Below are 27,393 nucleotides of genomic sequence, written 5' to 3'. Positions count from 1 at the left end.
GATGGATGAGTGGATAGGTGGGTGAGTGAAAGGATGGATGGGTGGGTGGATGGTGGGTGGGTGGATGGGTGGGTGGATGATGGGTGGGTGGGTGGGTGGGTGGATGATGGGTGGGTGGGTGGATGAGTGAAATGATGGATGGATTGATGGATTGATAAGTTCAAGGGTGAATAAATGGACGCATGAGTGAAAGGGTGGATGTAAGGATGGATGAGTGAGTGAAAGGGAGGGTAGATGGACAAAAGGATGAATAGATGTGTGAAGAAGTGAAATGATAGATGGATGAGTGATAGGGTCAATGGATGGATTCATGAGTGGATGAGTAGATGGATGGATGGATGGGTGGGTGGATGGATGAATGGATGGAAGGAAGGTTGGCTAAGTGAAAAGGTCGATGGAGAGAGAAAGGGAGGATGGATGGATGACTAAAAGAGTGGATGGGTGGAAGGATCAGTAAGTGAAAGGATGGCTGGTTTGGTGAAAGGGTAAATGGCTGGATGGATGAGTGAATGGATGGATGGGATGAAGAGTGGATGGATAAGTGTACAGATGGATAGGGTGAAAGGGTGGATGATGGATGAGTGAAAGGATGGATGAAGGGATGGATGAGTGAAATGATAGATGGAAGGATACATGATGGATAGGTTTGCAAAAGGTTGAATATGTTTGGAAATGGCTGGGCTTACTTATATACTATTGCGCGACCTCTGATGTGTCTGTAAAACTTACCTATTGTCCTGAAGTTTTGTCCTGAATTTTGACCTCCTGTCCTGAATTTGTGTCCTGAATTTTGACCCTTTGTCCTGAATTTTTACACTCACCGTCCTGAATTTGCACCAATGCCAGTTGGTCACCCTACCTTCGAGGCGCTGGAGGAGGAGTTTGGTAAGTTCAGGGAGGGCAGCCTTATCTCTCGTGGCTTGTTTCTGAGCACCTTGCGTCATGCTTGCACCTTGCTAAGAGGTACATGCACGTGGCAAAGCCCCAAGCCAAATTCATGAAGTCACGCAAAGCCACTTTGCGTCGAGTGGCTTCACAAATATGGAGTACGGCAACGCCGCACCAATCGCTACGTTGCATTACTCTGCGCCCAGAAGGCGTTGCATGGGCGTTGCGTGGGTGTTACCACGCATCTCATTGGTTTTTACGCATTCCCAGATTTACAAGGACTTGTAAATCTGTGAATGCGTCAAAATGCTACGCCTCCCCAGGTGAGGCTGTGTTTATTTCTTCTTGTTTTTCCTCTTTCCATGTGCGCTTCTTTCTGCTGGACACCTAGAAACAGGAAAAAGACTCTAGGGATTGTTTATGTAACACAGGCTCAAGGGTGCCGCGTTGGCGTCAGGCTGCAGAAACGGCGCCAGTGCAGGGAGAAAGGAAAAGAATGCACATTATTCGATGAATATGGCGCACCCCTGCCCTTTCCCAGTGGCGTAGGGCAGCTCAGGGATGTTTTTTTGCTGCGCTGCTCCGTGCCACCATTCCCATATATAAGCCCCTCGGTTTAGAGGCTTCTCGGTGCAGAGACTAAGCCCCCCTCCTTGTGTCTCCTGCAGGCTGGGTATAAACGGGGGTGGCAAGGTGAGCAAAAGAAGGATGGATTTGACTCAGATCTCTTGTCTGGGGGGTGAATGTTTGATTTGCTCTGCGTTCCGCCCATCATCTGTGTGTCTTTTGCTTTCTCGCCCCGCAGGGAAGGAGCACACCCAGTACAGCCTGCACAACGCCCACCTGCGCCTGCCGTGGGTGCTGGGCCTCGCCACCCACCCGCACGCCCTCCGGGCCATCACCGCCGTGCTGGGGCCCCACGTGATCCTGCTGGACTCCAGGTTCATCTGTAAATACCCGGCCTCCGACGTGCCCCACCGAGGGAACAGCGCCCCCTACGTGGCCTGGCACCAGGACATCAAGTAAGTCAGACTGCGGGGTCCTGGCTCCAGGACGGGGGAAGGGAGGGCCCAGCTGGTGTGAGGTGTCTGTTTGTACTTCACGGGTAAGGCCAAAGGATGACATTCCTGCCACCTGAGCCTGGCGCGGTGCGATTAACGGGCGCCCTCGGGGTACCACAGGGTGTTTAATACAGGGGCGGGTTGGCAGGGGCACACACAGGGTAGATTACAACATCTTTCGTCTAGGCTAGTACAAGAGGGCATGGGGCTGGCTGCACTACCAGACACACTGTGCCATCCTGTGCCCTCATGTGCCATACTGTGCTCTCATGTGTTATTCTGTATCATCATGTGCCATCCTGTACCCTCATGTGTCATCCCGTGCCCTCATGTGCTATCCTGTGCCCTCATGTGCCACCCTCTGCCCTCGTGTGCTATCCTGTACCCTCTTGTGCCATTCTGTGCCATCCCGCGCCCTCATGTGCCATACTGTGCTCTCATGTGCCATACTGTGCTCTCATGTGTTATTCTGTATCATCATGTGCCATCCTATACCTTCATGTGCCATCATGTGCCATCCTGTGCCCTCATGTGTCATCCTGTGCCCTCATGTGTCATCCTGTGTCCTCGTGTTCTATCCTGTGCCCTCAGGTGCCAGCCTGTGCCATCATGTGTCATCCTGTGCCCTCATGTGTCATCCTGTGCCCTCATGTGCCATCATGCCCTGGGGTCTGCGGATGTTTGGCTGACAGCGTCCTCCTCCTTTTACTTCCAGGTATTGGGGCTTCGAGGGGGGCCCGGTGGCCTCAGCGTGGCTTGCCCTGGATGACGTAGACGCAGAGAATGGTGTCCTGCAGGTTATTCCAGGTATGGATACAATTCTATAGTCAAAGCAGCATCACAACAGCCTGGAGCTTTAACACTGACTGGCTGAGATTGGGGGATGGGCTAATACTCTATTAGTGAGGCCCAATGTAATCACCTAGGAATCTGGGACAGGGTTACAGCACTGGAGATAGATAGATAGGCCATCTCTTTACCATTAAAAGTAAAGTCCACATTTGTTCGCACAATCACCCGTAAGGGTCTCTAGGCGCTGGGGGCCGTCGGGAAGATTAAGCGAGCTATTGCCAAGAGTCACATGGTGCTGGGCTAACCTGCCGCCGGAACCGAGGATCGAACCGTGGTCCCCAGATTCCAACGTCAGTCGCCCTGGCCGCGGCGCCACACCTCTCCCACTGAGCCCCGTATCGCGACATAGGGATCTGGGACAGCGCTATACAGCATGGGAGGTAGGCCATCTGTTAACAGGGAGCCTCTTTGTCGTGACATAGGGACGTGGGAGAGAGTTATACAGAGTGGAAGATGGTGCATTCATTCACAATGAGTCCGAGTCCAGACAAGCAGGGTGTGCAGCAGGCTTATATCGAAGCAAGTCCTCAGTGGTGTTGACAAATTGTCTGCGTCTCTATCGGAGCCCACTGCTGTCCTGACAGGGGTGTTGTCCTAATACAGAAAGTCTGGAGATAGAACTCGGGCTCCACCCGCGGGTCCTGGCGCCCTCAGCACCACGAGGGCCACAACTATATCTATCTCTGGATGGAGCAATTCCATGCTGCTCTGCGCGCGCCCTTGTGTTATCAGAGGGATCCGTGCCAGGCTCGGATTGGTAAGGGGGCACTCGGGTAAAGGTCGGGGCAGAGGGGCTGAGAAGAAGTGGCCGCACTTGCATTCAGATGTGGTTCTCAGTCTGAACTAATCCATCAACACAGAGTCCTGGCAACATTTGCATTTTTTTTTACTTTAGTGAAGTTAAGAAAACACGTTTTTAGGTCTCGGCTAGAAGCGAGTGAAGCTCGCTCTCGCCAGAGACCTTATTGTTAACGGCTCAGCTTCCCAGGAGGACAGCACTGGCCGCGCGCGCCGATTTGTTAAGGCCACGCGCACGAGAACGCGCTCGCAGCCAGGTGCTGTCCTCCTCGAAAGCTGCCTCCCTTCCCCGTGCAGGGCGGGCCGCCGCGCTGCCTGCGGCGACCCGGAAGCATTGCCGGCCAAACCGGAAGTCGGAGCCAGATTACCCTGCACTGCAGTCCGACACAGACTGGGGCTTCACACCGCCCTCGTTTTTCTTCCAAAAGACTCCTTGTCCTGGGAAATGAATGAGCGCGCGCCGGTGCCTCAGTCACCACTGTCCACGCTTTTCAGTCAGCACAGAGGAGAGTCAGCCCTTTAGTCCTGCCCGGGTCTCGCCCTGCTCAGGGGCTCGTCACTGCACCGCTAGACGGGGGACGCCAGGCGGTGGGAAACCTGGGATTGCAAAAAAAAAGGGGGAATTCGCCGGGTGCTGACTCCCGGCTGAGATGTGCAGAGAGACCTCGCGCCGCTGATTCATTCACTTGCTTAAAAGGAGTGAGGGGGCAGAGCTCGCGCTCACAGCAGCACCAGCAGCAACCCCGGCCGCACCTCCCTCCTCGCGCGCTCCACGTGGACTCGACCTCCCGCAGCAATGCGAGGTAAGCAGAAAAGTTTTTCAAAAGTTTTTAATTTCCACTTTCTTTGTCCTTGTGGCACAGACTGTATTTTAATCTTCAAATTTAGGTGGTGGGGGGAGACAAATGATTTTAGACAATGAGAAAAAACATAATGGGAAAAGCATCTGTTATAGTAGCAATTTTGCACTGTTTGCCCGGCAGTCGGTTAAATGTATGTCCAGTTGAAGCCGAAAGTTTAAGAAGTGACACTCTCAGATCCCCCCCCCCCCTCCATCTAAGGTTTTTTTATCCACTGAATTAACACTCTAGAACAAGGAGTGCAGGGGAGGTGTGGTTTTGTGGCTGAATAACTGTCTTCGGAGCTCGGCGACCAAGCTGCAATTCCGGCGCCGCCACTTGAACCGCAGCCATGTGTGATTCTAGTTAAGTAATTGTATCTCCCTATACATCGAATGAAAACAAACGTAGGGAGTAATGTAAAGTGGGCGTTTTGTACCAAGCTCCTGTGTGGATGGAGCAGAGACTGCATAACAGTGGATTGTGAGTCGCTTTTTGCATCACCTGACATAAAATTAAGAAAATAAGGATAAAAGGGCAGCTATCGGGCTGATGTAAAAATATATTTTTAAGGATACACTTTCACGTGGTCAGGTCCCTAGTGTCTGTAATCACAGCACCCTTTAGGGCCACCCTGGACCATTGTTATAGCTATTTTTTGCTTTGTTGAGACAGTGCATGTAAAGGAAGAGTCTCCAGTCGGTTTACTTTCCGGTTAAATAAGAAATTGGAGTTATTTCTTAGTAGCTGGACAAATGCCCTTATCTAGTGGCTACTGTACGCTCATTCTCTCTTTTTCTCTCACCCCCTTCTCTTTTTTGATTTCCTCTTGCATTGTTTCGCCAACAAGTCTCTTTCCCTAAAACTGTGTCCGAGATTTGGAAGACCCATGTGTGCGCTCTGAAGTGGCCTCAGTCATCTCCCGAGTCAATCAATAATAAACGAGTAGGTCAGGGTGATATCTGTCTCCTGCCTGGCCCGTGCGTGCCTGTTCTTTTTTCCATCTCTTGCAAAATGCAGATCCTGCAGGGCAGATAGCCCCATCTGGCTGCCACGCACTCTGGTAGGTTTACACTTCTTAGAACCAAGAGCCATCTTCCACATGGGGGTCTTGCAGAGAATAGATACCAGTGTTTACTTTTCAAACCTGCTGGCCCAGCTATCGCTGCACGGGATTTAATATTTCTATAGTGTGCAACAGGGGGCTCGCTTTTGGTACTGGAGTATTAATTTCAGGCTGGAGGCAGTTCTCCTGATAATCATATTACAGGATAGATAATACTTAGCTCAGTGCTTAATTTGTAAATAAATAAGTGCCAGAGACCTAGTTATGAGGCCACTGCAGCTTGCACCACCCATGGCCTCTGCCAGCGCTGCCAAGTGTGACAATTCAGACTGTTCCCAGCCCCTGAAGCTATAAGAATGGCTTGAGTGAGGTGTAGTCTTTTTCAATGCACATTCAATAATAAACAACTGTTTACCACACACACATAAATACCCACAACCACACCTAACCAAACACACACAACCACACGCACAGCCACATGCACAACCACACAACCACACACACAACCACACAACCACACACAGAACCACACACACACAACCGCACAATCACACACATACACACAACCACACGCACAAACACTCCACATAATTTGACATCAATCCACATAATTCAACTAAACAACACAATAACACAACACACCACATACATCTAATCCACACTACAGAACTCCACATCATGCCACAAAATTCTACAGCACACCACATAATTAAACTCCACCACATACCATTCCACAACACAAAATACCATTACACATAATTATACTCAATAACACACAATCCCACTCCACACAATTCCAGTAAACTCAATACCACATAATTACTACCCACAACATTCCACCATGCCACATCATTTCACTACACAAATACAATCCACACCACACAATTTCACGCCACACAATTCCACAACTAACAATTCCAATCCAACCCACATAATTCCACTACACACCACATGCATACACTCCATAACACATGGCTAAAAGACATTGCCATTTACAATGCCATTAGCTCTAACTCAAATAAATCCGAGACCTATTGCATTTCTAATGCTTGTTTATAGAAGCACCCATCTTCTTTTTTATAACACTTAACATTCTGATGCAGTGTTTTAAAAAAAGACCCAATTTGCAAATGTGGGCCACTTTACTTTAGGGCGCCCGGGCCAACTTTTTTTTAGAGCCCATCCAACCCTGATCCTAGGCTTGTTTGTACAGCTGGGAGCTGGGGCCGGGGGACATGGGGTCCTAACAGAGAGACGCCCTATAGGTTTCCACAGGCGGAGATGTCTTTGCCTGTAAACATGGGCACCACAGCTTCGAAAGAGTGATATTGGACAGGGTTGGTCAGACAGGGCTCTACCGGTGACCCTCTTGTCTTCACCCAGATTAGTGTCTGAGGCTGGACTCGTGGGGGCTGGTCGAGGCCTCGTTGGAAGCTCCCCGGTGTCCTCACGGGGGGCTCTAGTGTTCAGAGATGGCTCTATATTTACTCAGCTGCCGTGGTCCTCTGTTAGATGGGAAACATCCTTCACCACACACTCTGTTCATGCATGCCTTTACCACGTGTCTTTTCCATGCATGCCTTTACCACGTGTCCTTTCCATGCATGCTTTTACAACGCGTCTTTTCCACGCAGATGCCTTTACCACGCGTCTTTTCCACGCAGGTCCCTTTACCACGCATGCCTTTACCACACAGTCTTTTCCATGTATGCCTTTTCCACACACATGCCTTTATCATTCGTCTTATCCATGCAGATGCCTTTACCTCTCATGCATTTACCATGCAGAAGCCTTTCCCATGCATGCCTTTCCCATGCATGCCTTTACCACGCATGCCTTTACCACGCATGCCTTTACCACTCATGCCTTTCCCACGAATGCCTTTAACATACATGCCTTTACCACACAGATGCCTGTTCCACACATGCCTTTACCATGTAGATGCCTTTACTACACAGAAGCCTTTACCACACATGCCTTTACCACACAGAAGTTTTTACCACTCATGCCTTTACCACACATGCCTTTACCACCAGATGCCTTTACCACACATGCCTTTACCATGCGTGCCTTTACCATGCATGACTTTACCACGCAGTCTTTCCATACATGCCTTTACCAAACAATTTTTTTCCCACACAAATGATTTTACCACACATGATAATTATAGGTAAGTGTGTGTATAATTATTGTGGGTGTGGCCTATGACTTACACCTCCTTGTAGACAGAGGCGGGGTCTGGATAAGTACCCAGGCCAGGAATCAGGGCCCCCCTCACTCCAACCCCCCTTTCTTATGCAGGAAGTCACAAACAAGGTGTCCTGGAGCACCGTGCAGCGATGACCCCGGGGAATATGCTGTCAACCAATCAGGAGATTCCGCGGCACCTGGTGGATGCAGAGAAGGCAGTGGAGTGTCCTCTCCAGGCTGGGCAGATGTCGGTGAGTTCACAGCGCTCTGTCATTTCCTGGACTCATGTCTCACATCTGTGGTTATTCCCACAAGCAAACAAGGGGTTACCGCAACATCACAAAGTAACACGAAAAGCCATAATACTCCAGTCTGGTGCATTGTGGGTGTCAGGCAGACCAGTGATTCAATCAATCAATCAGGAGTTTGGTAAAGCGCGACTACTCACCCGTAAGGGTCTCAAGGTGCTAGGGGTGGGAGGGGGGTTGGAGGGGTGCAGGTTCCATTCCATCAAGGAGGGGGTCTGTCGAAGAGCCAGGTTTTGAGGTTTCTTGCGAAGATGGGGAGCGATGTTGTCTGTCTGAGGTGGAGCGGAAGGGCGTTCCATGCTTTGGCTGCGAGGAAGGAGAAGGAGCGGCCTCCCGATCTGGTCTTTCTGGTGCGGGGGACCACAGCGTAGGAAAGCTGGGCTGATCGTAGGGTCCTTTGGGGTGCGTGGAATTTGAGTCGGCTGTTCAGGTATGCTGGTCCGGTGCCGTGGAGGGCCTTGTGTGCGTGGGTGAGCATCTTAAAGGTGATTCTCGCCTCGACAGGGAGCCAGTGGAGTGTGCGCAGGTGCTGGGAGATGTGGCAGTGTTTTGGCAGGTTGAGGACCAGTCTTGCGGCGGCGTTCTGGATGTTCTGTAGCTTGCGGATGAGGTTTTTGTTTATTCCGGCGTAGAGTGCGTTGCCGTAGTCGAGTCTGCTGGTGACCAGGGCGTGAGTGACTGTCTTTCGGTGTTCGAGGGGGATCCATTTGAAGGTCTTACGAAGGAGGCGGAGGGTGTGGAAGCAGGAAGATGAGACAGAGTTGATCTGGCGGTCCATTTTGAGCTCGGAGTCCAGGATGATTCCCAGGTTGCGTGCGTGGTCTGTGGGGGTTGGCGGGTTTCCGAGGGCGGTGGGCCACCAGGTGTCACTCCAGGCGTCGGGGTTTGGGCCCATGATGAGTACTTCTGTTTTGTTGGTGTTTAGTTGTAGGCAGCTGTTTTTCATCCATTTGGCGACGGCTTCCATGCCTTCTCGAAAGTTGCGTCTGGCGGTGTTGGGCTCGTTGGATAGGGAGAGGATGAGCTGGGTGTCGTCTGCATATGACACGATGTTGAGTCCGTAGGTTCTGACGATGGGGGCAAGTGGAGCCATGTAGACGTTGAAGAGCGTCGGGCTGAGGGAGGAGCCCTGGGGGACTCCGCAGGTGATAGGTGTGGGGTCCGAGAGGAAAGGGGGGAGTCTGACCCGCTGCGTCCTGCTGGAGAGGAAGGAGCAGATCCAGTCGAGGGCCTTGTCCTGGATTCCTGCATCGTAGAGTCTGCGTATTAGGGTGCGGTGGGAGACTGTGTCGAACGCCGCTGATAGGTCGAGGAGGATGAGGGCTACTGTTTCTCCTTTGTCCACCCCAACTTATGAATGAGGCAGCTGGTAAGGGGGCGGGCCAAGACATCCATCAATCTAAGGCACCACCCTTCCCATAGTGAGCCTTTCGTATACATTATAGTGTACTCACTAGTCACTACCCCCCTTAGGGGTGCCCATGTACTGTGCACTCCCTGTACTCACAGCTCCCTCTGAGGGTGCACCAACACTGTGTACTCAGAGTTTTCTGTAAGGGTGCGCCAGCACTGTGTAGTCACAGCTTACCCTGGGGTGCACCAACCTATGTACTCACAACTTCCTTTGAGGGTGCGTCAGCTCTGTGTATTCTGTACTCACAGCTTCCCCTGGGGTTGCACCGGCACTGTGTACTCACAGCTTCCCCCGGGGTTGCACCAGCACTGTGTACTCCCCCCTTCCCCTGTGGTTGCACCAGCACTTTGTACTCACAGCTTCCCCTGGGGTTGCACCGGCACTGTGTACTCACAGCTTCCCCTGGGTTTGCACCAGCACTTTGTACTCACAGCGTCCCCTGGGTTTGCACCAGCACTGTGTACTCACAGCTGCCCCTGGGGTGGCACCAGCACTGTGTACTCACAAAATACCCCTGGGGGTGCACCAGCACTATATACTCTGTGTACTTAAGGTTGGTGTTCTCTTAGGGGAGCTCTAAGTAGCCACAGATGCTCTTGAGTGTGCATCAGGATTGTGAACCAACAGTTCTCCCTGGGGGCGCACCAGCACTATGTATTCAGTTCCCCTTGAGGATTCTCCAGCACTCCATAGCCCCAGAAACCCCTGGGGGACAACAGCAAAGTATACTCACAGCCTCCTTGAGGGTGCACCAGCAGCGCATTCACAGATCCACCTGGGGTGCACCAGCGCAGTCTCCTCACAGGTCCTCCTTTAGGTGCACCCACAATGTGTACTCACAGCTCTTTCACTGAGTGCACCCAAACTGTGTACTCACAGCTCTTCCATTGAGTGCACCCACACTGTGTACTCACAGCTCCTCCTTTGTGTGCCCCCACACTGTGTACTCACAGCTCCTCCTCTGTGTGCACCCACACTGTGTACTCACAGCTCCCTCTGAAGGTGCGCCAGCACTGTGTACTCACAGCTCCTCCATTGAGTGCACCCACACTGTGTACTCACAGCTCCTCCACTGAATGCACCCACACTGTGTACTCACAGCTCCTCCACTGAGTGCACCCAAACTGTGTACTCACAGCTCCTCCTTTGTGTGCACCCACATTGTGTACTCACAGCTCCTCCACTGAATGCACCCACACTGTGAATGCACAGCCCCTCCATTGAGTGCACCCACATTGTGTACTCACAGCTCCTCCATTGAGTGCACCCACACTGTACTCACAGCTCCTCCACTGAGTGCACCCACACGGTGTATGCACAGCTCCTCCTTTGTGTGCACCCACACTGTGTACTCACAGCCTCCTTGAGGGTGCACCAGCAGCGCATTCACAGATCCACCTGGGGTGCACCAGCGCAGTCTCCTCACAGGTCCTCCTTTAGGTGCACCCACAATGTGTACTCACAGCTCCTCCACTGAGTGCACCCAAACTGTGTACTCACAGCTCCTCCATTGAGTGCACCCACACTGTGTACTCACAGCTCCTCCACTGAATGCACCCACACTGTGTACTCACAGCTCCTCCATTGAGTGCACCCACACTGTGTACTCACAGCTCCTCCTTTGTGTGCACCCACACTGTGTACTCACAGCTCCTCCTCTGTGTGCACCCACACTGTGTACTCACAGCTCCCTCTGAAGGTGCGCCAGCACTGTGTACTCACAGCTCCTCCATTGAGTGCACCCACACTGTGTACTCACAGCTCCTCCACTGAATGCACCCACACTGTGTACTCACAGCTCCTCCACTGAGTGCACCCAAACTGTGTACTCACAGCTCCTCCATTGAGTGCACCCACACTGTGTACTCACAGCTCCTCCACTGAGTGCACCCACACTATGTACTCACAGCTCCTCCTTTGGGTGCACCCACATTGTGTACTCACAGCTCCTCCACTGAATGCACCCACACTGTGAATGCACAGCCCCTCCATTGAGTGCACCCACATTGTGTACTCACAGCTCCTCCATTGAGTGCACCCACACTGTACTCACAGCTCCTCCACTGAGTGCACCCACACTGTGTATGCACAGCTCCTCTATTGAGTGCACCCACATTGTGTACTCACAGCTCCTACATTGAGTGCAGCCACACTGTGTACTCACAACTCCTCGGATGTGTGCACCAACACTATGTACTCACAGCTCTCTCTGAGGGTGTACCAGCACTGTGTACTCACAGCTCCTCCATTGAGTGCACCCACACTGTGTACTCACAGCTCCTCCACTGAGTGCACCCACACTGTGTACTCACAGCTCCTCCACTGAGTGCACCCACACTGTGTATGCACAACTCCTCTATTGAGTGCACCAACACTGAATGCACAGCCCCTCCATTGAGTGCACCCACATTGTGTACTCACAGCTCCTCCATTGAGTGCAGCCACACTGTGTATTCACAACTCCTCGGATGTGTGCACCAACACTATGTACTCACAGCTCTCTCTGAGGGTGTACCAGCACTGTGTACTCACAGCTCCTCCATTGAGTGCACCCACACTGTGTACTCACAGCTCCTCCGTTGAGTGCACCCACACTGTGTATGCACAGCTCCTCCGTTGTGTGCACCCACACTGTGTACCCACAGATCCTCCATTGAGTGCACCTAAACTGTGTACTCACAGCTCCTCCTCTGTGTGCACCCACACTATGTACTCACAGCTCCCTCTGAGGGTGCCCCAGCACTGTGTACTCACAGCTCCCTCTGAGGGTGCACCGGCACTGTGTACTCACAGCTCCTCCATTGAGTGCACCCACACTTTGTACTCGCAGCTCCGTCTTTGGGTGCACCCGCACTGTGTACTCACAACTCCTCCCTTGTGTGCACCCACACAGTGTACGCACAGTCCCCCTAGGCATGCACCCACACTGTGTACTCACAGCTCCTCCACTGAGTGCACCCACACTGTGTACTCACAGCTTCCCCTGAGTGTGCACCCACACTGTATACTCACAGCTCACCCTGGGCATGCACCCACACTGTGGACTCACAGCTCGCCCGGAGGTCCACCCACACTGTGTACTCACAGCTCCTCCTTTGTGTGCGCCCACACTGTGTACTCACCGCTCCTCCTTTGTGCACACCCACACTGTGTACTCACAGCTCCTCCTTTGTGTGCACCAGCACTGTGTACTCATAGCTTCCCCTTGCACTCACAGCTCCCCGAGGGGTGCACCAGCACTGTGTGCTCACATCTTCCCCTTGCACTCACAGCTCCCCGAGGGGTGCACCAGCACTGTGTACTCACAGCTTCCCGTGCACTCACAGCTCCCCGAGGGGTGCACCAGCACTGTGTACTCACAGCTTCCCCGGGTACACACAACACCATGAGGGATGCACCAGCACTGAGTACTCACAGCTTCCTCTTGCACTCACAGCTCCCTGAGGGGTGCACCAGCACTGTGTACTCACAGCTTCCCAGTGCACTCACAGCTCCACGAGGGATGCACCAGCACTGTATACTCACAGCTTCCCCGTGCACTCACAGCTCCACGAGGGATGCACCAGCACTGTCTACTCATAGCTTCCCCGTGCACTCACAGCTACCCGTGGGTGCCTCCACACTGTTTACTCAGATGTGCCACTTTGGGTGCACGAGCAGTGTGTACTAACAGCTCCCCTTGGGGTGCACCATCACTGTGTATTCACAGCTCTCCCATTGGATGTACCAACACTGTGCACTCACAACTCCCCCGGGGGTGCACCAGCACTGTGTCCTCATTGCTCTCCTCTGGGTGCACCCACGATGTGAACTCACATGTACCCCTTTGCGTGCGTCCACTCGTAGCTCCCTCTGTGGATGCACCAGCACTGTTAACTCACTGCGCACTCACAGCTCCCAAATTGAGTGCACCAGCACTGTGCACTGACAGCTTCCCCGGGTGTGCACCAGCAATGTGCATTGACAGCTTCCCCTGATGTGCACCAGCACTGTGCACTGACAGCTCCCCAATTGAGTGCACCAGCACTGTGCACTGACAGCTCCCCAATTGAGTGCATCAGCACTGTGCACTGACAGCTTCCCCCGGTGTGCACCAGCACTGTGCACTCACAGCTCCCCAATTGAGTGCACCAGCACTGTGCACTCACAGCTCCCCAATGGAGTGCACCAGCACTGTGCACTCACAGCTCCCCAATCGAGTGCAGCAGCACTGTGCAGTGACAGCTTCCCCGGGTGTGTACCAGCACTGTGCACTCACAGTTCCCGAGGGGTGCTCCCACACTGTTTACTCACATGTTCCCCTTTGGGTGCACAAGCAGTGTGTACTCACTGCCCTTGATTTGGGTGCACCATCACTGTGTACTCAAAACTCCCCCTATGGATTCTCCAGCACTGTGTACTCACAGCTCCCCCGGGGGTGCACCCCTACTGTGTCCTCACAGGTTCCCTGTTTTGGTGACTCAGTACAGTGTACTCACTGCTCTCCCTTTGGGTGCACCCACACAGTGTACTCACTGCTCTCCCTTTGGGTGCACCTACACTAGGTACTCACAGCTCCACTTGGGGGTACACCAGCACTGACTACTTATAGCTCCCCTCAGGGTGCACCCACACTGTGTCCTCACAGATTTCCCGTTTGGGTGCACCCACACTGTGTACTCACAGTTCCCCTTGGGGTGCCTCAGGACTATGTACCCTGTTTCCCCTTGAGGTGCACCTCAGGTCTCTGCCTCTCTTTTCTCTGTCCGAAATCCAGTGCTTAATTTGCACCTGTGTTTCCGGTGCTTGGCACCGGCACTTATCTGTAAACACAGGCACATATGTCTGAGAAACCACCACATGGTGGCAGTGTGTGTGTATTTTTAACCAATGTTCATTAGCGGAGCACTAAACGATTTAAGATAGTTTTAAAAGAAATGATAAAACTTAAAGATAAAAAGGTGACTTGGGCAGTGCCAGCTGCAGTGGACCAGTGAGTAACACATTGGGCGCTGACACTTACGTTTTTGGCAGATAAGCACTGCTCATATCCTACATTTCTCTCTTTAGATCCACGACGGGCTGACAGTCCACGCCAGTGAACCGAACACGTCCCACAGACGCAGATGTGGCTTCGTTATTCGCTACGTCCCCACCACAGCCTACCCCGTGGAGGTGAGTACATCCCTCTCCTGCAGACTGTCTGAGCGTGGTTGTGTGTCAGTGGGTTTATTAGAGGACAAGTGTGACAGTGTGGATTGTATGTGTTTGTGTGTGTGCATCCATGCACGTGTGTGTGTGTGTGCATGCATTTCTACTCGGTACTGTGTGTGCACAGTACCGAGAACCATTCACTGAGTAAAGAGTAACCACCCTTTCCCTGGTCTCTCTGATGGATCTGGTCTGGACCCCAGGTGCCGCTTCCTTCTGTATGGGCAGAAGAGGCCTTCTGATGGACTGAGGACCTTATTTATGAGAGCCCTGTATCACTTTTGCACCACGTAAAGTGGCAGGGCTGGACAGGGACAGCAAACCAGCCCTTCCAATTGTGTCGGACCAGCCTCCGAGGGAGAGATAGGGCATGGTGGTGGGAAACACTGCTGCTACGATTTTGTTACTGGGGGCCGTTATTTCTGCAAAACCTTCCCTCAGTAACAAAAACGGCCCCCACCAGTCTAAAACCGGCCCCAACCTTTCCGGCCCACTGGGGAAACGCCCGGTGCCCAATGGGCCAGTCCGGTCCTGTAAAGTGGTATATATGTGACGTATGGCTCTCACACAGATTTATGATGCCACACAAGGCCTCCTTACGTTGCTTTGAGCTGCCTCTTAAATCACGAGGAAGGCGGCGCAGCGCAATTGCTGTGTCGCATTCCTCTGCTCCCAGGAGGCGTTCGATAGGCATTGCTGTGAGTTTTTCCACCCAACACCCAAGGAATTTGATGTTGTGCCAGATTTACAAAGTCATGTAAACCTGGGAAAGGGCCAATTATTTATGCCTCCCCATGTGAGGCATAATGAGGGGAAATATGTTTATATCTCCTATTTTTTTGTCTTTCTATGTTTGCTGCATTCTGCAAGCAAACATAAAAATATGAAAACGCCTCTTAGGATTGTGTTTTTTGCAAGAAGGTGCCCCTTCCTGCACAAAAACAATCCTGCATGGAACAGAGGCACCCTTGCACCATGGTACGTTGCCCGAAACGGCACCAGCGCAGGGAGAAAGAACAGGAATGCACCGAATTGCCTAAATATGTGGCATTCCTGTCCTTTCACTGTGCCGTAGGGAAGCACAGCATTGCTGCGCTGCCCTACATCACAGTCCCATACATAAGACCCATAATCCTTAGCTTGCTGAACCCGGCACCTCAGTTTGGGAACCGAGGCTACTCCATTTGGGGGATGCGCTGGAGGCAGCTTCACTAGTTCAAGATGTGCTCCAAGACCTCAGCTTGCGCTGCAGAGCTTCCTGGGTCAGGAACAGGTTCTACTGCAGTTGATGTTCTGCCTCGCGTCTACCAATAACAGAGGGACAGATGTTACATCCCTCATCTCTGCAGCCTGCAGAGCAACCCCATCCTTTGGGATGAAGGAATTGAGGTCAGAGGCTGCTGCTGCAGCCTTGGTGTCTAGGTTTGCATATGCGACAAGCCCCGCCCACTGAGATGCCACGGAGCCAGACCCTCTTGGGAAACTTGTTTGTAACAGAACAGCATTGTCGGACATCAGGCATTTTTAATAGTTAAAATAGGGGGTATATTGGTGAAAAAATCATGCAATGCGGCTAGCCGTCTTGCTCTGTGCTCGGCAAAGTGCACAAATGACCTGTATTTTACATTATATGGCACATTCCTGTCTTTTCCTTGCACTGGTGCACAATGTGCTGCCTACCGCCAACACAAGCAACACTTGCGCGCCGTGGTGCAACGGTGCCTGAATAGCAGACAGGATCGTTTTTGTGCAGGAAGGGGCACCTGTCTGCTCAAAAACAACCCTCAGGCATTTTCCCCTTTCTGTGTGTACTGCAGAATGCAGCACACACAGAAAGAGGACAAAATGAGGCAAAATGAAGATATTTCTCCTTGTCGCATTACTAGGTCTACTACTAATGGTAAATCTGGGAATGTGCCAAAATCCATGGGTGATACGAGGGAACACACATGCTCCCCCCATGGAACGCTTCCCTATAGCAGAGTAATGCTACGCAGCGATTTGCGCTCCAATGAGTTTCTCTAGATTTACCAAGCCACTCAAGACCACGAAAGGTTACCTTGCGTGGCTTGATAAATCTAACTCAAGATGCATTGCTCTTGCATCCCATTGCGTGGCACGAGGGCGACACAACTCTTTGATATATTTGGACCTCAGTTTTGTGTGTTATTTAGGTTTGAAGGTCGGATCTATTTGGGAGTTTGGTTAGCCTTGGGGGTCATTTTTGTTTTGGAGGGAAGTTATTTTGGAGCTTAATTTGATGATGAAGGGCTTTAGATTTTGCAAAAAAGTTTATTTCAGTGGACAATTCCTTGTGGCTGGTTTTATGGGCTTAACCCCATGCACGCTGCAGGTTTTCCCGCTGTGCGCTGATTTTTTCAAAAAGCCGCGGTTCGTCATGAGCGTGGAAGGGGTTAAGCCTTGGAAATTAGATACTTTTTGAAGTTTTTGGATATTTTCTTTTCAGAGTGTATTTTGGGACTAAGTCCTTCTTGAAGGTTTAGTTTGTTTTTGGAAGGCATTTCATTTTGAAGGGGTAAAACGTAATTTGTTCATGTATCCTAGTTATGAAGTTTGGTTCTGTTATGACATAATCTAGAAAGTTCAAAATCACATTTTCCATGTACTTCTTAAACTGGGTATTTCTTGACCATACACAGACACTGAAGGGGCTTTTCTAAACAAACCTTGTAATTAATATCAATTAGACATAAATCTGTCAGCATATTAGTATGGAACGTCCCCTTTTACTATGGCTCTGTTATGCCTTCAAATATGCTTTCATTCTGATTTCTTAATGTATATTTGAATATCCCACTTAGAGCCGTAAGTACTAACACATCTACCCAAAGACAGGCAATGGGTAAAACACTTGGCTAACTCTACCTTAAATTTATCAAATGAATCAAACTTTGAAATGTTATCAACAAATTGTAAAAAAATCAAATTGCAAAGAAATGCATTTAAATATTTGTCATTGAAATGGTTATAATTTAACAATACCTCTGTCTTTTTTCATCAATGTCCTAGTAAACTCTAGCTTTTTAGAGTGGAAAAACCCTGTTAACGCCCTAAAACTATTAATACATGAAAGCATGTTAATCCTTGAAACTTAATCAGAATCTTGAGAGACCACCATGTAGTATATATCTAAAGACTGATGCCTTGAATGCAGTTTGTTGTAGAAGGATTACTACTTGAAGGTCATGCGGACTAAGGGCCAGATGTAGGTAAATCTATTTTACCGACACTTAAATACCGAATTTTACCGATTCGGTATTTAAGAGTCGGTAAAATAGATGTACCGAGATGTAGGTAAATCCAGATGTGGATTTACCGATTCTTTAAAAGTCGGTATTTACCGATTCGGTAAATACCGACTGGTAATGCTCCATTCATTCCTATGGGCTTTGAAGCCCATAGGAATGAATGGGGCATTACAGGTCGGTATTTACCGATCGGTAAATACAGATTTTTGGCAAGGGTGCAGGGGGTGTCACTTTGACACCCTCTAGCACCCCCAAAAAAGGTTCGGGGGCCATATGGCAGGCATACCTGCCCTAAGGGCAGGTCTGCCTGTCATATGGCACAGGTGTGCATGCACACATTTGCATGCTCACCTGAATCGGTATTTCACCATCAAATTGAATTTGATGGTAAAATACCGATTTCTTAGGCCTTGTGGGACTCATCAGAGTCCCACCTACATATCGATTTTACAGAATCTGTAATTTTACCGTTCTGTAAATTTACCGACCGGTATATTTACAGATTCTGTAAAATTACAGATCGGTAAATTTACAGAACGGTAAAATTACCGATTCTGCCCCCTACATCTCAAATTCCTTTTACCGGTCGGTAACGGCCGAATTCGGCCGTTACCGACCGGTAAAACCCTACCTACATCTGGCCCTAAGGGTCTTATTTAGGAGGCCTTGCAAGAGTTTTGCGCTTCCGTTGCGTCGCTTTTTGTGATGCATCGGCCACGTAAACAATGCCCCCTGTTGCGCCCTATTTACAAAGAAACGCATCTAAGCAGATGCATCACTTTGTAAATCCCTGTGCTACATTATACCTGTGTCAGGTATAATGTATGCGGGGGGGGGGGCATTCCCACAAAAGTAAGCCTTGTAGAAGTAACGCAATGACATCTATGAAATTTTACTGTGCCACTTCTAGGACGCAATTGCATCAATATCTTACGCCTGCCTCACAGCAGGCGTAAGACTGACACAGGTCCTTTCACATAGGGCTTGCTCCATGTGAAAGGACACATTGCTGGAGTTGCGTCACTTTTGTGACACACTGCAGCCAGCGTCACTTTTGCGCCTACATATATGTCAGAAATACTGACGTATCTGTAACTCCTTGCGACATGATGCATCATACTGTAAATATGACAAATCCATCATGTCGCAATGAGGGCGCTGTGAGAAGTGACGCAACGCTGCTTTCACACAGCGATGCGTCACTTCTCATAAATGAGGCCCTAAACGTTTTTGTCTTGACAATGCACTGTTTTAACAAATGAGAATACAGCAAGAGTGGCAGCAATTCTTGTCTGAGTCTGAAGGTGAATAAACGTTTACGTTGGATATGAATAAGAAATAATATATAATTTTTAACTCTTTTACTGTCACAAAGACGTACTCCAGATTGGTAATGTGTATAACATGCACTGTTCACCAATGAAGATATCGGTGTATTAAATTCTATCAAAGTTCAAAGATAGAAGTTGCTAGAAAGGCCTGATGAAGGCTCAATAGAAATGTTCTTTGAGCCAAAACTGCGGAGAGAGTGTGGCGATGGATAGTTTGGTCCTTCTCAAAACACTACATACATACATTCTTCGGAATTGCATAGGTTTAACACTTTGTGGTAAAACACCTTCTGAGAATTGTGGAGCCAAGTAGGTGCATGTTTAGGTTGTTATGGATGGAGGCAGGTTTGAATGTCAGTTGTGGGATTTAAATAGGTTTGGTTGTTAGTTATGTAAGAGCGGCAGGTTTGAAGGTGAGTTGTGGGATTTAAATAGGTTTGGTTGTTAGTTATGTAAGAGGGGCCGGTTTGAAGGTTCAATAGTTTGGGGATTTAGATAGTTTTGTTTGTTAGTTATATAAGATAGGTAGGTTTGAAGGTTCAATAGTTTGGAGATTTAGATTGTTTGGGTTGTTAGTTATATGAGAGAGGCATGTTTGAAGGTTCAATAGTTTGGGGACTTAAATAGTTTTGGTGGTTAGTTATATGAGAGTAGCAGGTGTGAAGATCAGTTGTGGGATTTAAATAGTTAAGGTTGTTAGTTTTTATAAGAGAGGCAGGTTTAAAGGTATAATAGTTTAGGGATTTAAATAGTTATGATTGTTATGGTCATTAGTTATATAAGAGAGGCAGGTTTAAAGGTTCAATCGTTTTGGGATTTAAATAGTTTATGGTCGTTAGTTATATAAGAGAGGCAGGTTTAAAGGTCCAATAGTTTGGGGATTTAAATAGTTATGGTTGTTAGTTATATAAGAGACGCAGGTTTAAAGGTTCAATGGTTTGGGGATTTAAATAGTTATGGTCGTTAGTTATATAAGAGACGCAGGTTTAAAGGTTCAATGGTTTGGGGATTTAAATAGTTATGGTCGTTAGTTATATAAGAGAGGCAGGTTTGAAGGTTCAATGGTTTGGAGATTTATAATAGTTTTGGTTGTTAGTTATAAAAGAGGGGCACGTTTGAAGGTCAGATGCAGAATTTAAATAGTTATGGTTGTTAGTTATATATGGGGGCAAGTTTAAAGGTTCAATATTTTGGGGATTTAGATAGTTTGGGTAGTTAGGTTGTTCTATAAGAGAGGCAGGTTTGAATGTTAGATAGTTTGGGGATTTTGCTAGTGTTGGTTCTTAGGCTGTTTTGAAAGAGAGGGAAGGTTTATGGTTAGTTATTGTTGCAGAGTACACATTTTAGAGATTTGCTTGATCATGCCCTTTTCTCCCTCAATGCATGACACCAGTGAAGGTCCTATATGACAATGTCTAGCATTCTCCTACGTCTGAATGCCCTCATTCTAATGCACTTCTCTTCTCTCTGATTCCAGGACCCCGAGCGCCCACGCTCCTTCCCCGCCACCGTGCTTGTTGCAGGAACAGATGAATTCCAGCACTTTACAGATCATGCACCCAACTTTTTCTCCAAGACTTTCTGACACTTGTGCAGAGCATCATCAGGAGACGAATTCCTCTCTTTGTGTAGTTCATTACTGCCAGTAATAGACTACTGCATGGTGCAGGTTCATTCCTGATCTCAGATGGAGCCTTATAGGTTCAAATATGTATTTCCTCTTTTTTAACATCTTGCAGTGAGCCTCAATATTGTCTACAATAATGTTCTGATGGTAGGCCAATAGGTGCTTCAACTATTACTATGAAACAAACAATTGCAATTTCAGAAATTAATAATGTGAATTTCTTTTTGCACTGCATTGCAGTTTCAGTAGAAAACACAAGCCTGCATCCTGTTTTGGAATCTCAGCTGCCTGACTATATGTAATTCTTTTTTATTAAGGTTTATTTATGCTAAACATACAGCTGGTAGACAGATTTACAATCAAAAGTGCAAATGTCTTTTTGTATTCTTTTTCTACAAAAGTAAAATAAAAATGTATCAATAAACTTTGGATAACAGTACCACTTTTGATTTTCAACACATCTAGATGATTCCAGGTTAAGAAATATGTAACAAGGAAGCTGGTCTCATTTTAAGCATGAATTTGGACACATGCCTGTACATAAGGAACTTCAATATAGAAGTCTCATTGACTGAATATATATATATATATATATATATATATATATATATATATATATATATATATATATATATATATATATATATATATATATATATATATATATATATATATATATATATTCACTGAAAAAACCATAGGTTATAGTCGACCATATATAGTTAGGAATTAGCATTTACAAAACCTTGAAAATTCACTGAAAAAACCATAGGTTATACACCATATATAGTTAGGAATTAGCATTTAAAAAACCTTATTTTACTCACACAAAACCATTGAAATTCCATATATAGTTAGTTGCACTAACTATATATCGCGCACCCGCAATCCACTGCTGATCATGTCACATATTACATCATTCATGACATGGTCAGTGACATCACTGATGACATCACTGATGACATCTCAAATGACATCTCAAATGACATCACTGATGAGATCACTGATGACATCATCCAGTGACTGTGTGTTTCTGTAAAGTTTAAATATGTTTTACATATTGAAGAATGAGTAGATGTAGAAGTGTCTGGACGAAGGATTTAGTAGGTGCATGACTGAATGTATGAGTGAGTGATTAAATGTGTCTCACTGAGTGCATGGGTTAGTGACTAAACTGTCTTAATTTGTGCATCATTATGTCTGTTGTTCTGTAAACTGCTGCATGTGTTGATCAGTAGCTATATGATTAACTATATGGGTTATTGATTGATTGTCCAAGTATTTGTATAGGAGACTGAGTGTGTGTGTGGCTGGCTGGGAGGTGTGTGACTCTGTGCAGATCAATGTGTACTTGTATCAATGATTGTATAAGAAAGTAAGTATGTGTTAGTATATGTTTGAAAATGTAAGGTGCTCTATGTTTAACTGTATAGACAAGAAAATGGAAGTGTGATTGATTCTTTACAGGACTGACTAGGTGTGTGAGTAACTCCATGGATGAGTGGCAGAGTGTAAGTGTCTGTATAGGTGTATGAGTGCATATGATAGTGTTGTAAAGATGAGTGATTGTATGTATGAATGATTGTATGGGTGAATGAGTGAATGTGTGTGTAGACGTAGGAATCAGTGAGTACGTATGTAGTAACTAGTATTGGTGTGTCAATGGTTTCAAAAATTATACTCTGTATTTAACACTGGGTGAAACAGAGGTTATATTAAAACGTGAGGAGATGCATTGTATTGTCACATGAATGATATCATCAGTGATGTGGTCATTGATGTCAAATGAGATGTCATCAGTGATCTCATCAGTGATGTCATTTGAGATGTCATCAGTGATGTCATCAGTGATGTCACTGACCATGTCATGAATGATGTAATATGTGACATGATCAGCAGTGGATTGCGGGTGCGCGATATATAGTTAGTGCAACTAACTATATATGGAATTTCAATGGTTTTGTGTGAGTAAAATAAGGTTTTTTAAATGCTAATTCCTAACTATATATGGTGTATAACCTATGGTTTTTTCAGTGAATTTTCAAGGTTTTGTAAATGCTAATTCCTAACTATATATGGTCTATAACCTATGGTTTTTTCAGTGAATTTCAATGGTTTTTTAATAGCAAATATCATAAGCTGTCGAATGTCAAGTACGTGGTAAGTAAAAACATTTTCGTGTTTATGCACACTGATCTGCTTTGAATGCTGCCCCCCACCCCTCATTTCTATTAGGAGTACTCTCTCTTTGCAGATAGTGAAGGGTAGTTAACGCAGCCCTTTGCCCCCTTTGTAATCCGTCGTGCCTGCTTCTCTCTCCATTTGATTGATTGTTCTCTTTGGTTCATTCTCTATTTACAAACAAGCACAGAGTCGCAATACTCTGTTTAGCCTTTGCAGATAGCGAAAAATCGTGTAAAAAAACAAAAGGAATCGAGCAAAATCAGTAGGCCACTAATGGGATCTCTTTTTGACCTCGCTAAAATAGAAACATTAGGAACAACCTGTTGAAAATAGCAATGCGTATGTACATAAGCGGCGTTCATTTGTGTTCACAGTACCCCTTGTTGATTGTTTGAATCGAGCATTGAATTGTTCGAAGTTAATTCTCTTAAGGATCTTCTCTGCCTGCAAACGAGGAAGAATAGGAATATTCTCTCTCCCTTTGCAGATAGTGAAGGGTAGGTAACGCAAGCCTTTAACACGTCGTACCTATTTCATTCCTCATTGATTGATTGATTGTCCGAACATTGACTGTTTGGGAATTAGTTCTTTTTGGAGGTATTCCCTGTTTGCAAATAAACGTAGGAAAATCTTTGCAAGTAGTGAAAGGGTACGTAATGCGGACCTTTCTCCCCCGTTGTAATCTGTCATGCCTATCTACTCCCCACTGATTGATGCACCTGTTTCACCCGGACCATTTACTAGAGATACGTCATCTGGCCCGACCAGAGAGCACCCCTAGTGAAAAGGACATATGCAATAATAACGAAGTGATCACTGTATCCTGTTAACAGAAACTTTAGCATGAAACAACCTGGAAAGAAAAGAATAGGAAAACGAAAATCAGTAGGCCACTGATGAACATGAACTTTTATTAAACAACGAACAAAGAAACGATAATATAACGTAATGATAAAACCTATTAATGTCCTAGAAACAAGAAAACGTTAAAATATGCCAGTGGTGAGAGACCAGAAAAACAGAATGAGTGTAACCAAATCACCCCTCGCTGTCCCACCGCCTGCCACGCCAAAAAAATCGATAGACTAGGGAAAATGCAAGTCAGTAGAACATCCGCCCCCACTCTGGAAACTTCCAAGGTGGGGCAGGGTTCCGGCTACGCCCAGCCGGGAGCAGCCCATATAAGGCAGGTCCTGCTGCCACGCCTCGGCCAGGAGATCCTAACGTAGGGTGTAGCCGGAGGAGAGGCCGAGGCCAGCGGGACCCGGCCAGGGGATTGCCTTTACAACGCTGAACAGTTGCAGGGGGGGGAATGTCTCCTCGACCCTCCCCTCTCTCTCCCAGTCCGGCCGCGGTGGCCCTTGAGAGTTGCAGGTAGTCCCGCCACATGCTCTTCCGGTCCGGCCACCAACGGTCGGGGGGCCGAGGCCGACGGGATCCGGCTGCAGCCGATAAACCAAGAAAACCGTTCATGGGGCCAGAGCCAGGGGCGTCCGGCCGACATCTACCGGAAGCCTGGCCCGAAGACGGACGGGACACTTCTTCTTTCTTGAATAATGGCTGCGACAACACTGGGGGGGGATGTCTTGCACATGCTTCCGACCCCCCCCCCCCTCGTCCTCATCGCCTGGTCCGGCCATAACAAATCTCAAGCGAGACGCCGTGGGGTGCACTGGGAGGGAGAGACGGTGCGAACAGGCCTCTCCCGCCTCCCCAGGTGGAGGCTTCCCAGCTGCACCCTCAGCGCTCCAGGCGCCCGGAAAAGGGTTCTTCCACTGTGGCCATGCTGCAACGTCTCGCCCGGCAGGGTGGAGCCCGTCCGCTCATGTGACCCCGCGATCGCCGGTAGCTGCCGAACTCTCAAAATGGCGGTCGACCTGGCAAGAGCGGGCCCAGCATAAAGAAATGGCCCGGTCACTGGTTGACTCCACCACCGTAGTCCTCCACGACCTTGAAGATTCTAGAGGAGCCGCGGGAGTCTCCGACCCCCGATGGGGAATGATTGCCATGATCGCCCGTGGAGTGACGAAACTGTATCCGCGGGACGTCGGCGCTCCCATGCTGGCGCCAGCCTCACTTTGAATTACTAGAATCCTGCAGACCTCACTTCCGGTGAAAGCACAGTGTGACCCGGTAGGAAAAATTATTGCACCCCCTCCCCTTTTTGACTGATAGTTCAAACCACCGATCCTTTCCTTTGCCCTTTTAACGGAACTTTGGACTGCCTCCCCCTCTTTTACATTTTCTAGAGAAAACAAAACATTAACCACTACATTAGCATAGCAGTTGACACCAGAACTGTTTTCAAATTGAAAACCAACAACATCTTCAACAGAATCCTTTTTGTTTCTGCTGTGACCCTGCTACAGCACAGGCATTGTCCCCAGCAGTAATTCTGCAATGCCGGTAAGAATAGCTGTGGTGCCTACTGGACTCACTCACCCCCGCGGCGCCCCACGCCGTTATTTGCTGGGCGGCAACTTACTAGACATCACCTTCGTGCCATCTAGATTTCAGCGCGTTCTGCTGCCTTGGAACTATTCGCACAACAGACCGCTACTGACAAGAATATTTCATTATTGGTGCTGTCAATTTCAATAAATCTATTGGATAATTCAAAAGAAATTGCCACGGTCTCTTCGTTGTTTAAATGTTTTTACTGTTTTTGTTTTGTTGTATATATTTATATGTTATTAAAGTTTTATATTCCTACTACTTTGTTGGAGTGCTACATATTTTTAATGTGACACATAATTGTAAAAACTTTGATGTACAAAGAGTCATTCCTGGAATCTTCCGCTTCAGGCTCGGTCCCCTCCCCAATCACAATACAGGATGGTTTTCAGATAGTAGGAACACGTGTGGTGTGACTGATCTCATCGGGTGTGGGCCTTGATCTACTATAACTCCTTTGAAGAGGGGTGATTCTTTACAGCTGGGGCCATAAACTACATCTGTAGGGCTAGCTGATAGCCTGGACAATCGGACACAGAGGAAGAGGAGTGTCAGAGGGTGCGGTAGTGAATAGGGCGAAAGGGAGGTGTCGGGCGGGCACAGAGTGTGATTCTCAGGGAAGAGCAGCGCAGATGGGGGGAGGTTTATTGCCCATGCATAAGACAGAGAGCGGTGGTGACCAGTGCCTGGGGAAGATGCTTGCGTGGGTGAGGAGCCATGCTACGAATCGACAGCGTGCAGAGAGTGGGTCTGGTCAAGACATCTAAAATGGCTGCCGTGCACGACAAAAGTGTGGCATTTCAAAAAAGGCAAGATGGCGCAGACAATGTTTTTCAACACTTCCTCATTTCCTTCGAATCGAACGTTAACAGACGTTGGGGCATATTACCAAAGTTAAGCGATATTTATCGCTAACGATGCTTACCAACGAATTTTTTACCACTAAGCATCGTCAGAAATTATCGAAGATAAACCTTGCTATTATCAAGGTTTATCGCAAATGCGATAATAAACGGCCGCAATGCATGAATATCGCTAAAAACTCAGCGATATTCATGCATTACCGAGCTAATGCTCTTAGCCATGTTATCCACCTCCCATTGGATAACATGGCTAAGAACTGCTCAGGGCAGGTGTTACTTTTTGGAGATATTCGCGCTTAGCGCGAATATCTCCAAAAGTTGGTAATAGGAGATAGATATCTTGCATGTTGTAATGCAAGTTATTGTGGTATATGGAACTCATACCATAATCTCTCAGGAAAGCAGAAACTGATCCTTTTGGGACCGCCTAAAAAGGCCTAGGGGGTGAGGAGTACTCTACTTTGCCCCCTTTTCACGTTCCGAACTATTTTATTTTACTCTCTTCTGTAATTACACAAAATAGCAGCGATAAGATGCATCGGAGACACACAGTGAGAGAAAGGAGGCCGGAGATGAAGAAGAGATGTCAAATACACATTGGAGATAATATAGTGGCAGAAGGGAAGTAAATATGAGTAAACTTACCATGTAACATAAAAATGTTGCACTCTATACTATAAGTCTCATTTTATACTACAATCACTTCGCTACAACCTCATAAATTAAAAATAAAAATGAATAATGTCTCAAACAATTTTTGATTTCTAAATATAAATTTATTCTTCAGAATTTTCTAAATTTGAAAGAACTAGTAACATGTCCTCATCAGCAATGTCCTCATGAAAAGTCTCCAATGATGATTCTTGTAACTCTATGGTCTCCAAACACTCGATAAATTCGCCATCAAGAGATTGATCAAAAAAATCATTCAAGTCATCTCCTCCTTGTGACAATATTTCATTATTGGTGCTGTCAATTTCAATCAATGTAGTGGAATCATTCAAGTCATCTCCTCGTGACAATATTTCATTATTGGTGCTCTCAATTTCAAACAATGTA

General features: G+C 47.8%; 1 protein-coding gene across 1 annotated transcript; it reads left to right on the top strand.

Annotated features, from left to right (window-relative positions):
* Positions 1–1,596: 1,596 nt before the first annotated feature.
* On the top strand, positions 1,597–21,264 carry LOC144820093 (phytanoyl-CoA dioxygenase domain-containing protein 1-like). The gene is made up of 5 exons (XM_078677741.1): positions 1,597–1,910; positions 2,665–2,756; positions 7,806–7,945; positions 14,466–14,570; positions 20,684–21,264. The coding sequence occupies exons 1-5, from the start codon at positions 1,597–1,599 to the stop codon at positions 20,789–20,791; spliced, it is 759 nt and encodes a 252-aa protein (XP_078533867.1). The 3' UTR covers positions 20,792–21,264.
* The last annotated feature ends 6,129 nt before the right edge of the window (positions 21,265–27,393 follow it).

Source organism: Lissotriton helveticus, chromosome 2_1 (assembly GCF_964261635.1).
Source record: "Lissotriton helveticus chromosome 2_1, aLisHel1.1, whole genome shotgun sequence".
Classification (NCBI taxonomy): domain Eukaryota; kingdom Metazoa; phylum Chordata; class Amphibia; order Caudata; family Salamandridae; genus Lissotriton; species Lissotriton helveticus.
The sequence above is the reverse complement of the archived record's forward strand: the minus strand, read 5'-3'. Positions and strand labels throughout refer to the sequence as shown.